Source organism: Sporothrix brasiliensis (genome assembly GCF_000820605.1).
Source record: "Sporothrix brasiliensis 5110 chromosome Unknown Cont13, whole genome shotgun sequence".
In the NCBI taxonomy this organism is placed as follows: Eukaryota; Fungi; Ascomycota; class Sordariomycetes; order Ophiostomatales; family Ophiostomataceae; genus Sporothrix; species Sporothrix brasiliensis.
The window spans coordinates 613,271-624,806 of record NW_024467132.1 but is presented as its reverse complement, the minus strand read 5'-3'; the positions used below and the strand labels follow the sequence as shown (position 1 = coordinate 624,806).

The 11,536-nt window shown below is 50.2% G+C and overlaps 4 protein-coding genes across 4 annotated transcripts; 1 reads left to right on the top strand and 3 right to left on the bottom strand.

The window, feature by feature from the left end:
- Positions 1-580: 580 nt before the first annotated feature.
- On the top strand, positions 581-2,014 carry SPBR_03483 (uncharacterized protein; the record flags this gene model as incomplete). Its single annotated transcript, XM_040761774.1, has 1 exon — positions 581-2,014. One exon carries the CDS (start codon positions 581-583, stop codon positions 2,012-2,014), a length of 1,434 nt encoding a protein of 477 aa, XP_040623197.1.
- A 1,654-nt stretch (positions 2,015-3,668) lies between these two features.
- On the bottom strand, positions 3,669-4,136 carry SPBR_03545 (uncharacterized protein; the record flags this gene model as incomplete). Its single annotated transcript, XM_040761836.1, has 1 exon — positions 3,669-4,136. One exon carries the CDS (start codon positions 4,134-4,136, stop codon positions 3,669-3,671), a length of 468 nt encoding a protein of 155 aa, XP_040623196.1.
- A 460-nt stretch (positions 4,137-4,596) lies between these two features.
- Positions 4,597-4,998, bottom strand: SPBR_03549 (uncharacterized protein; the record flags this gene model as incomplete). Its single annotated transcript, XM_040761840.1, has 1 exon — positions 4,597-4,998. The coding sequence occupies one exon, from the start codon at positions 4,996-4,998 to the stop codon at positions 4,597-4,599; it is 402 nt and encodes a 133-aa protein (XP_040623195.1).
- A 4,137-nt stretch (positions 4,999-9,135) lies between these two features.
- Positions 9,136-11,291, bottom strand: SPBR_03440 (uncharacterized protein; the record flags this gene model as incomplete). The annotated part of the gene is made up of 10 exons (XM_040761731.1): positions 9,136-9,235; positions 9,304-9,393; positions 9,448-9,656; positions 9,716-9,927; positions 9,992-10,169; positions 10,227-10,376; positions 10,432-10,525; positions 10,595-10,755; positions 10,832-11,043; positions 11,096-11,291. 10 exons carry the CDS (start codon positions 11,289-11,291, stop codon positions 9,136-9,138), a joined length of 1,602 nt encoding a protein of 533 aa, XP_040623194.1.
- Between the last annotated feature and the right edge of the window lie 245 nt (positions 11,292-11,536).

Genomic DNA, 11,536 nt, shown 5'->3' with positions numbered 1-11,536 from the left:
GTAGGCCGGCAGGTCTGGCAAAGCACCATATGCTTGTTTTCGGAGTCGTTTTCAGCCGCGTATTGAATATGTGCGTTTCAGAAGCTTAACCTCTTTGGGTGTATTCGACCGACGTGTCTGTTCAATGTCGATGTCAAACGCTTTCATACAAAAGGTGGTTCTATGCGTCTTTCTTCAACAACGCAGAACAATACTCCGTCTATTCATTTCTCAGTCGACTCTCCTTAGTTGTTGGTATACAAAATGTCAGAAACAACAGTATTCGACGTCATCGTCATTGGAGCTGGCCTCTACGGCATCCAATCTGCAAGGACATATCTTGAAATCCACCCACATGACAATCTAGCAATATTGGAAGCGGGCAAATGTTTGGGTGGGGCTTGGAGCAGAGGTAAAGGCCATTCCTGTGAACTCTGGTATACCATACTCTGCCAAATATCCTGGTTTTGACTGACAGCCTACAGACCGTGTATACGAGTATTTGCGAACACAGGATTCTGTGTCTGTTGCCGAGTTCTCCGATGCGCCACTTGAGCTCGAGCCCAAAGATAACTTTTTCGGCCTCTTTCCAGCCACGCGTATGACACAGTACCTGGAGGATTATGCACGATGCCACGAATATGCCGGCTCGACTCTAGAAGACCGTATCGTTTTCGACGCTCGTGTGAAGACGGTGAAGAAGACAGAAGAGCATCTTTGGCACGTCGAATTGGAAGGTGGCGGTGGTTGGGCAAAATTTCTTCGTGCCAGAAAAATCATTGATGCGTCTGGCATTACCACGGAGCCAGAACTTCCCAACATTGCAAACCTATCATTATTCAATGGCACCCAGACACACATGAAAAACCTCGCCTCATCGGACATCTTCACCAACACGACCTGTAACCGCGTTGTGGTGATTGGTGGTGCCAAGTCCGCCGCGGATGCGTGCTATTCTGCTGCGCGGGCCGGAAAGACGGTGTACTGGATCATCCGCAAGTCGGGAAACGGTCCCTGTTTCTTTGCACCGGCCCACGCATCGCCGCCATTTAAAGCACCCGACGAGCCTCTCCTGACCCGAATTCTGTTCTACATCTTGTCTTCCCACTTTGTCGATGACACATTTTTTGTGCGCCTCCTGAACCGGACAGCAATCGGGCGCAGCGTCATCCGTTTCTTATGGCGGTTAATCGAAAGGGACTGCCGTAAGGCAGCGAACTATGGCCGGCCCGACCCCAAAGGGAACGGCTTCAAGCATCTGGAGCCAGATACGCCCCTCTTCTGGGCTAATGACAACACTGGTGTCGAGCAGCGCGACGACTTTTTCGACGTCATTGCCGAAAATGTCAAGATCTTCCGAGAGGATATTGCGCATATGGAAGCCGATGCTGTGGTCCTCGCTGATGGGACCCGTATTGCCGCTGACGCGCTCATTTACGGAACAGGATGGAAACAAACTCTCGGTCACTATGATCCGCAGACATCATTGTCACTCGGACTCCCTGTCCCCTTAAGTCTCGGCCCCGCGGCCGCCGTCGACTGCCACAAGTGGGACGCATTAGAATTTACTGCCGAGAAAACAGTCCTGAACCGGTTTCCTATCCTTGCTCACCCCCCACAATTCTTTAAAAAAGAGCCCAAGACGACGCCGTACCGTCTGTACCAGACCATTGTGCCCATAAGCGACTCGTCGATTGTGTTCGTGGGCCGCATGAGCTTCGTCAATTCTTGGCGTGTTGCCGAAGTGCAATCCTTGTGGGCTGTCGCCGCTCTGGACGGCAGGATTCAGGCTCTCCAGTCAAAGGCCGCAGTGGAAAAGGACGTTGCGGAAACAGTGGTCTGGTGTCGCCGGCGGTACCTCAACAAGGGCGATATCGCAAACTGGTTCTTGTGGGACTGCGTCGCGTATACGGACTGCCTCCTCCGAGAATTGGGACTAAAGATCCATCTTGGTAAGGAGGGCCTGTTGTCGCCGTGCCGGGCGAAGAGCCTCGGCGGTCTGGTGGAAGAATACAAAGCGAAATATTGTACTTAATGGCTGTGATGGGAATAAAAATTTCATTTTTTGTCGCGTACACCAGATGGGTACTTTTCGCTTAAAAACTTGTTTGTGCCACCTTGAGCCATATATTCATACTTGACCACATACCTGCGCTATCATACTAGCATTTCTTCCTGTTGTTCGGGATATAGACAGTGCAAGTTCATCTGATGTTGAAGTCAGGCATTCTCCACGGTATACGGCACAAAGACACGGTACCAAGTCCGTTGACTACGGGCCCATTGCTGGCTTTCACTCTCGCTCTACCTTACCGCGTCCTTGAACCTGTTGTAGCAAGTGTAGTCAATGGATGTATTTTATTTTTGACTTATGTGCTAAGTGGCCTGTTGTCACTTTCCCCATTCTGAAACGCGATGAAATAAATACGCTAGGTTAACCAACGAATCTTGCAGTACTAATCCTACACTTCCGGGAAGGCCACGTATTTATCGTCACTAGGACTTTCGCTGGAGTTGTGAGGCACAAGCTAGGCTCTACAAGTACCTAGAAGTTTTTAAAGGACGAATATGACTACATCATGGATGTCAACATCCTAGACGCATTCAACATGCTCTCCTAAGAATTGAGACTTGGGGCCTTAGAAAGAGCTCTGCCAATGGCAAGCTGGCATGCAGCCTGATTCACGTCTCAAGCATCCACTTTGTGAGAGGGTACATCATTGGCTACGTCTGTAAAATGAACCACGATGCTACAGTCGAAGTGACAAAGAGTGCTGTGATAGCGGGCTGTCGCAAGAGACGAACTCAACACTGTAGTGCTGTAAGCTGGAGCAGGCTGCATATCCTTCTGAAATAGCTTTGGTGTGGCCTTCATACTTGAGGGATGGAAGCAGCCTTGTGATCCGCGCAACCTGGTGCGTCGATGGAGCGGTGCACACGCGAGAAAAAGCGGTCTGAGGTTGCTGTGGCGCCGCTCTGGGAGATCGTGAGAAAGAACCTACGTTACGGATGAGCCAATGAAATCATGTAAAACACATGGTGGTATGGCTAACAGATTTGACACCGAGAATAACAAACACGACAAGCTGCTGTTGTAACCGCCGGTTAAAGAATGCCTTCGTGGCAGCACGACGGTGGGGAAACGCCATCGTCAACAGACGACGACTAATCACAAATGACCGTTTGGCATAGGGCCGGGACCAAGCGACCTTTTACGCCGGAGAACGGGGAGCAGTTCTTGGATAGCGTAGATAAGAAGTTAAAGAAACACTGCAGCGGCCCATGGGATAATTGGCTGAGGTGGACATAAGTAATGGATGAAGAGGTTTGGGGCTTTGTAGTACGGCACGCCTGCTTTACCGAGGCTCGCAAGAACGGGACCCGAAAGGGGGTTCCGAAGATAAAGGTCAGAATCCATTAACAAGCCACGGGTTATGGACATTCCATTAAGACATCCCCAACTCTAAATCTGGCTTTTTTTAACCTTTGATGCCACGTTTAAATAATACCTGGCTACGGTTGACATGGTGAGTGTGTCTGTGGTGGGTGGGGGCTAATACCGCCTGGCTTTTGTACTTCCGCCATATAAACCATTAAAAGGATGAGAAACAAGTAAATTAGTATCTAAACTTAGCTCCACGCTCATATATAACTGAACTGTCGTGCAGCGTCTGTCAGGAAAAAAACTGTCAGGAATAAACTGCGCCTTCGAGCCATCCCCCCAAGACCAGAGATACCATCCGGCCCAGCTCCGAAGACCCGTCTGCCCGCACCATGCTATTGTCCATGTCGCGTAGTATGGCATCAATGTAGTCTCCCGCGCCTGACAAATGCAGGATGTATGCAATCGCCCGGTGCACAGCAAGAAGGCGTGGCGACGGAGGGTCGATCGTGTGACTGTTCGTAACGAAGAGCGCCCGGTCCACAGGTAAACCGTGTGTGAGGTTTAATCGCGGAGGGAGAAACGACTGGATCCGGTATGTGTTGTATTTGCCCGGTACAGGATCAAAGTACACATTAAATGAGCCGAAGTGCTGGTGAAGGGCTTGCGTAAGTGTTAGGGCGTTGCGTGGTCGGTCGATATCAACACCATCAATGATATACGCCACGCCATAGTCAAACATATTAAGAATGGCGAGGGCGGACTCGCGGGACATGTTCTATATCGACTATTTAGCTTAAATGTCTGGGATAAGAATCGTTCAAGAAACAGAACGCCGTACCAATTCCGTGTCTGCGTTAGTCTTGGTCAAAGAGTGCGGCAAGATATGGGCCACTTCAAGGCAGTCAAACTGGCTAACGTCAGCAAGCAAGACACCATCGTCGTCTTGTGCGTCGTCGCCGTACTGATTAAAGCGCTTAATGTATTCGGCTTCACTAAACTTGCGCGTGATCACGCAGCGATGGCGGTCCCGGACCAAGCAAGTGCCCCGAAGTGAAGAAAGTCGTTCTGGTGTGCCGACAAAGGCTGGGGCCTCGCTCCCTTGTGCTCGAACGACTGCAGAATGGTAGGCGGGTGACGGTTGTGGTGTACGTCTTGTCGTCGTTTTCACTACCAAGTGTTAGCATGTCTAGGGAAGAACAGAGGCAACGAATGATTAAAATAACGGCGAAAAGTCAAGCGATCTCACAAGGTAAAAAGAAATTGTTCAACAGGTATTCGGCAAAGCCACTAAAAAGCGGATTCAGGTTCTCAAAGTCCAATTCCCTGTCTTCACCGAGTTCGTTTTCGTCGAGGCCGAGTGCCACGGCTTTGAAAAAGGCACGCAAAAAGATGTCTCGAGATTCTTCAGACAACGCATATTCGTAGGTGTACCGTACTAGCCGCGGCTGACTGTATGTGTGACTCCGGCCACGGTTGCCGTCGTGGTTGTCGAGAGCGTCAAAGTGCTCGACGATCCGGTAGAAAACACGTGTTGCGTTTGCGCGTTGGGCTGGGTCGAGGGGAGGTGGCGGTGTCGGATCAATCACGGACTCGAGAGATGCTTGATGCCGATGGTGCGGCCCCGGCGAGGTCATCTTGCCAGTCGACTCTCGTGTCTCGCGGCCTCATTAGATGGTAGTCGGGTGTCGTCTTTCCGTTGGTAGCGGCTCCTTAGAAATAAACCTGGGCTCCTCCGAAGTGCCGAAAGTACCATCACGTGATCCAATGACAGACAACTACGTGTTGGACCACAATACTTCGGAGGCTCTCTATTTTGCCAGTTGGCTTAGTGGTTGCGGTCTAGTTCCTAAACTACGCAAAACGCATGTTGCATTAGCGCTCACCTCGGGCTGTGCAGGACACTCGTATATTTAGACAAGAACGGACAAGCGTCTCTTCCGTGAGCGGTTATTCTTGTCGACATAAAGTCCGTCCCGTTGCAGCCGTTTTCGCGAAAACGCTAAATTCAGAACTGTTCTAATATGTTCCAGATATGCGCCTCACCCGACGCAAGAAAAACAAAAACCGATATTTGCCAGACTCGCACATCGACAGCAAAAGCCAGTCATTTGCGTCGACTAGAAACACAACACACATGGCGACAAAGCGGCAACACCATACGCGAAGTCGCTCCGGTTGTCTTACCTGCAAATACAGACATGTACGGTGCGACGAGCTCCAGCCAATTTGGTAGGTGTCATACTGATCAGAGTCTATAGTCGAACAGGACTACTGATACCAATCGTGCCGTACGCTAGTGCAACCTGTCTCAAAAGTCGGAAATCATGCATATATGCTCCGCCAGATGTTCCACTACGAGAGAAAAGACGACTGCTTCCGAGCACACCTGGCTGCCTGGTGTGGCGGTTACCCACGGCGAGAACAGACCCATTTGACGTGCTCCCCATCAAGATGCCCCTTAAGTCCCAAGATCTATTGGGGTACTGTGAGTACCGAGCGTGAAGGACCACAAGGGTACTGGAGGTGCCGTTGGCAACTAACCGAATAATCATGAAATAGTCTCCCAAACCACGCCCACGGTGGACCAGGGGGGATTCGACGGGTAAGAATAACGAGTTAGGTACCCGAGAACAAGACTACAAAACTGGCGTGTCTACTAAACTCACCGTCAACTTCCTTTGCATAGCTTACATTTGACCATCGACGAACCCACGGCACTTCGCAGTACCGTCCTTCTTGCTGGCCTCCACTTTAGTTGGAAATTTGGCGACCTTGGAACCTTTGAAAAGACCTTTTTTTATCACAAGGGAGAGTGCATACGCCTCGTCAACCTGTGGCTAGGAGACTCCTGTATGAGGACGAAGGTAGTATGCATAAAGCTTATTGCAATCCTATCTATCATCGAGGTACCACCCCAGGCTTCCTACACTGAAGAAAGAAAATTGTGCATTTAAAAAGCTAAACCAGTACTGTGACAGAGTTGTACAGGTAATCTATCCGCTGCGAGAGCTCACTTGCATGGCATCCTGATCCTTCTAGAGATGAGAGGGCACCGTGAACCTAATGGAGAAACGGAGCATGATGCCATGGAATGGGAAATTCTCCAGCGATGCGTTCTCGTGTAAGTCTCTTGTGTTGTGTTGCCCACATTCAGCCTTCGCCTGGTTACTTCTATCAGTCTTACACGTGTCTTTTTACTTACAGGGCCCACCATTTCATATCGGCCATTTCCTCTCGCCTTGCCAACCGCACGGCAGCCGGTATGCCTCCAGACGGCGATGACTCCAATATATGGCGGCGCTCCTTCACCGCTCTCTCCGCCAATACCGACGCGCTGCGGTTGATGCCATCTTATTTTGCCACTTTCGACAGCCCTTCCTTTTCTACGGTTGGGCTGCATGTCAAGCCAAACACCAATGCCAACGAGGTTATCCTTCAGCTGAAAGTCATTACCAAGCTATTGGACGGACCTCAACGTAGAACAACAAAAGATAAAGATACGGCACATTTTGTGACTGATCAAGCTGCCCCCTTGGCCAGCGGGAGTCGGCTTTTCTGTGATAGCAACGACTCGATATCCTGCAGTGGTTGCAAAGCCCTCTGCGGGCTTCTCTTGGCACACACGCGGACGCATACCATAAGCTTATCCCGCAGCAGTGGGTTAACAATCGATAGTGGCGCACTATTCTCCCCAGATCACAAAGCGGGGTGTCTGGTAACTTCCTCATGGTGTGGTCTGGCCGCCGCAGATAGCTTTTATCTCAATTACGTTCTCGGACTATGGAATGCAGGGCAGCCTATCGAGACGAGGATGTTTCAGTGGCTGATCGCCATCGTCAAGTTAGACGTCGAAGGGACGGAGGAAGTGGCTCTTTCTTATCTGAGTGGTCAGATAGACGACTTTTCGGATCGTGTACGCCAGCTATACTGTGACCTGTGGTTCTGGAAGGTCTTTGTCAGTTGCGTGGCCCTTGATATGACACCACTCGTGTGTACATCCCTACATTCTGACGGAGAGTGGTTCAAAACGCGTATATGTCAGTGGGCACGAAAATCCCAAACTGTGGAGTGGGACTTGGCAAAGGTCGCTCTTTCGAGGATTGCGTGGCCAAGGTCATCGATGGCAGGGGATAGCATTGGTGCACGAGTATGGTCAAGAGCAATCCAATAGACCAGTAAATTAAGAATAAATGTAAGGTAGCATATATGATGTGCAAGAAGATGTCGTGAGTGGACCTTTGATGTTTGTCGTACTAGCGACGCAAATGGCAATGGTCGTCGCATTTGGCGAAGTTAATATGCTTGCGTGGCATAGACTTGGAGTCGGCAAGCAGAATAAAACGACAAAGGAGCCGTATTAACAACCAATTCGGCAACAGCTTTACATGCAGCTCTTTTGTTATTTTTCCCGCCGCACAGTTCTAACCAGCAACGCGTAAGGCTGGACGGGAAGTAAGATGACAGTCGGAGGATGGGCTAGTACAAAACGGGCCATTTATACGAAGCGTGTAAAGCTAGCCCTGTGCTCTTTCTCCGTACAGCATGCGAGATTGCTATATATATAACGTGAATCCAGCTTCAGTCATTTGCAGATTCTGTCATCCAAGAACAGGCAATCATATCATGGAGAAACCTATCGTTCTTGTTGTTCACGGTGCTTGGCATCGACCCTCTCACTACACCAAGCTTGTTGAGCCTTTGCGTGACGCAGGATACACTGTGGTTGTTCCAGCACTCCCCAGTGCAGGTTCTGAGCCGCTCACCGCCAACCACACACTCTATGATGACATCGAGACTATCCAATCAGCGATTCATCCCTTCATGAATGCCGGACGAGAACTGGTCGCTGTACTTCACAGCTATGGAGGCATCCCAGGCACTGATAGCGTTGTTGGTCACACCATCGAAGACCGCAAGGCCAGAGGTCTTCGAGGTGGTGTGAAAGCAGTTATATACATAGCTGCATTTGCACCGCCCGCTCCAACAACAAGTCTCTTTGCTATGGTTCGCATGAAAGACGAGTCCGATCCTCATCCGGATTGGTGGACCCCCAAGGAAAGTGAACTCCTGAAGCACGTCACGTTGTGCTCAAGACGAAATTTTGTCTATCTAACTAACAATCGAAAAGGACGGCCTTGTCTCTCTCAACGAAGGCGCTCGACATGCACTTTATCAAGACATCGACATTGAAGTGGCCGATGACGCTCTTGCATCCACGGTGAAGCAAAGCACGGCCAGCTTCAAGCAAAAGTGCTCTCATGCTGCGGGTGCTATCATGGCCCACAAGACTTACGTTGCGTGCCAGCAAGATGCAGCTGTCCCGTATGAGGGACAGGTCTTCATGGCTGAAGCGGCTGGGGCAAATGTGGTAGCCCTGGATTGCGGGCATAGTCCTTTTTTGAAGGACGAGGAGTCGGCAAAACTTGTGGCAATTATTGCTGGCATCTCGGTCTAGCGCAATTGGCGCATTTCATGAGCCAAGTGAATGGTGTGCATCGAAATAGATACGAGCGTCAGGTAGATGGAAAGTACAGATAGAAGGACATATCGACTAGTAAACTTTAGCTATTTAAATCAATCCATTCGTACTATCGGTCAAATACCATGGTCCCTGAGCAACTGAAAACATCTAGCGATACAAGATTCCGTTGGCATAGCTTTTCTTGGGCATTCAGTCTGTGAAACGAAGCAGAATATTCCCAATACCTTGAAGAATGGTTGTTGCGTAAAGTCTTTGGGGTGTCAGTGCATGCCGGCTTTGCACATTATATTCAAGCGACCGCATCCTGCTTATCGTGAATCTGATCGGCGCGCATCTGCACGTCTGTAAGATATCCCTTGAATTTGCGAAGTGGTACTCGTTTATTGAACCTATGCATGTCAGTAGGTTAAATTTCTTTGGTATGACGTAGGAAATCGCTTGTCTTGGTGCAACATACATCTCGTCAATCTCCGCCGGCGTCCGACGAGCCACTTCAGGAAGAATAAACCAGGCAATAACGGTAGCCACAGCACCGGTTCCGGCGAAGCTATGGACCAGTTAGTAACATCCCATAACCATATATCTTGAAATTAAAACGTACAAGAAGCCAGTCTTGACACCCCAACTGGCAGTGCCATTGATCATCAGCGGCGTGCAGAAGCTGAACATAATGGAAATCATGTTAGAGAATGCCAGCGCCCAAGCAGACGTTCGCGCACGGAGGCGTTGCTGTGGGACTTCAGTTGCGTATGCATAGCCAATTGCCGAAGCGCCGGTAGTAGAGAAGGTGGCCAGACAGGCGAAAAAGATCTAAATCGTTAGTTCAGCTCACATATTCGACAATGTTAAAATTTATAGCATTTGCCTACCAAAAGAGAACTCAGCTGCTTCGTGGAGTAGTTGAAGCAGCCCACAATGCCGAGGCAGAGGACGGAAACGACGGTCACAGCATATGGGTAGACAGTAAGAGGGCGGCGACCGAATCGATCCGTCGTCACAGCGGTGACCAGCATAGAGATTAGCTGCACACAGGACAAAATGATTGTTACCATAAACGTGTCGGTGCTTCCGGCTTTTTGGACTGTTGATAGAATTCGTCAGTGGATGTGTTTGATGTGGCTCGCAGAAATACTGGCAATACTCACAAAAGTACGCAGCGTACGTGTTGAATACAGACAACCCGACGAACTGTTGAGCAATTTTGGGCCAGCCAGCAATAATGAAGCGTAACAGGTTGCGGCCTTGGAAGACTGCCCACTGGCCAAGCTCATTGCTGAGTTCGGCCTGGTGGTGTTCAGCAGCAACGGTGGCACGCATGACCTCCTGGACAGAAGTAAGAATATGCACTGGTTCGACAAGCTCAATGAAAAGAGCACATACCAGCTGCTCGTCGCAGTCATAGTCTTTAATGTCGCCGTTGCATGATTCGAGACTTTTTCGTGCTTCGTCCATTTTGCCTTGGCTTACCAACCACCAAGGTGATTCAGGCAGCAGGGCAAAAACAATTCCAATACCACCAATCATTGCCCACTATACAGTGTTAGAGAGCCTGGTCATGGGAAGCGCAATGGGGCAGAAGACGCACCTGTGTGTAGATGGGAGTACGGAAGTTGTATGGGTCCGACTTGTTGAGCGAGTTGAGCGACACTGAGGCGAACAGCTGGCCGATGACAAACCAGCTATGCAATGTCAGTATCCATTACCAGGGCTCGGCATGGCTGGGCAGGCCGATTGATGGTCCGACTTACAAAGAGTAAGCATTGATGTAGAAACCTCGGAGCTGTGTCGGGGTGATTTCCGAGAGGTACAGAGGCATCGTGGATTGCAGCATGCCTACACCCATACCGGACAGTAGCTTGGCAACGAGCCAGTGATCCCAGCGCGTGGCGAATGATTCAGCAAAGATGCTCTACCAGCAGAATGGCTTGTCAGTGGGTGCACAAATACAAACTTGTCAACAGCTGACACGTAAGGTAAGAACTTACTGCAGTCAAGATGACCCAAAGGACAATCAGAGCCAGTTTGCGGCCGTAGCCTTCCGTTACGTATTGAAGCAGTATCTGTCCAACGGCTTGGCCGGTGGATTGGATACCGCCCCAAGCCGACACGTATTTTCCGGCAATGATGGTCGTGCCAGGGCTGGCCATCTGGCGGATGAAGCCCTTGTTAGCAACAATGTTGCCGTTAAGATTGATTTCTAATGTGTCAGTCGAATTCGTTCGATGCAAGCCTCGGTGACTACTCCTTACGGTATCCGTCAAGGGACGCGCAAAACGCGGCCGCCATGGCGATGAGACCGACGCGCTTGTGGCGGAGGACGGTGCGCCAGATGCCAAAGCTGTCTTCCTTAGAGCGCATCAGCGGGCCAATGTCATCCTTGGCGGTCTCGTTGGGATGTTCCTGCATTTCAACCGCCTGGATCTCATCTTGGTCTTTCTGGGCCATTGTGTTAAAGTGTGTGGCTGTTAGGTCGAGGTAGCGATTCATACGTATTCTGTTTGTGAGCCGTAACGGCGAGACAACGAAAATAATTCCGATGGGACAAGAAAATGAGGATCTCTCCGAGTAATATATCCCACCATTTTATTTCCGTGCTTGCTACTGTGACTGTCGCCCCAGCTTAGTCCGGGGTAGGTGCCGGCCCCAAATCGCCCATCCCCCGCTGCTACGAATATACTGCGTGATCAAAC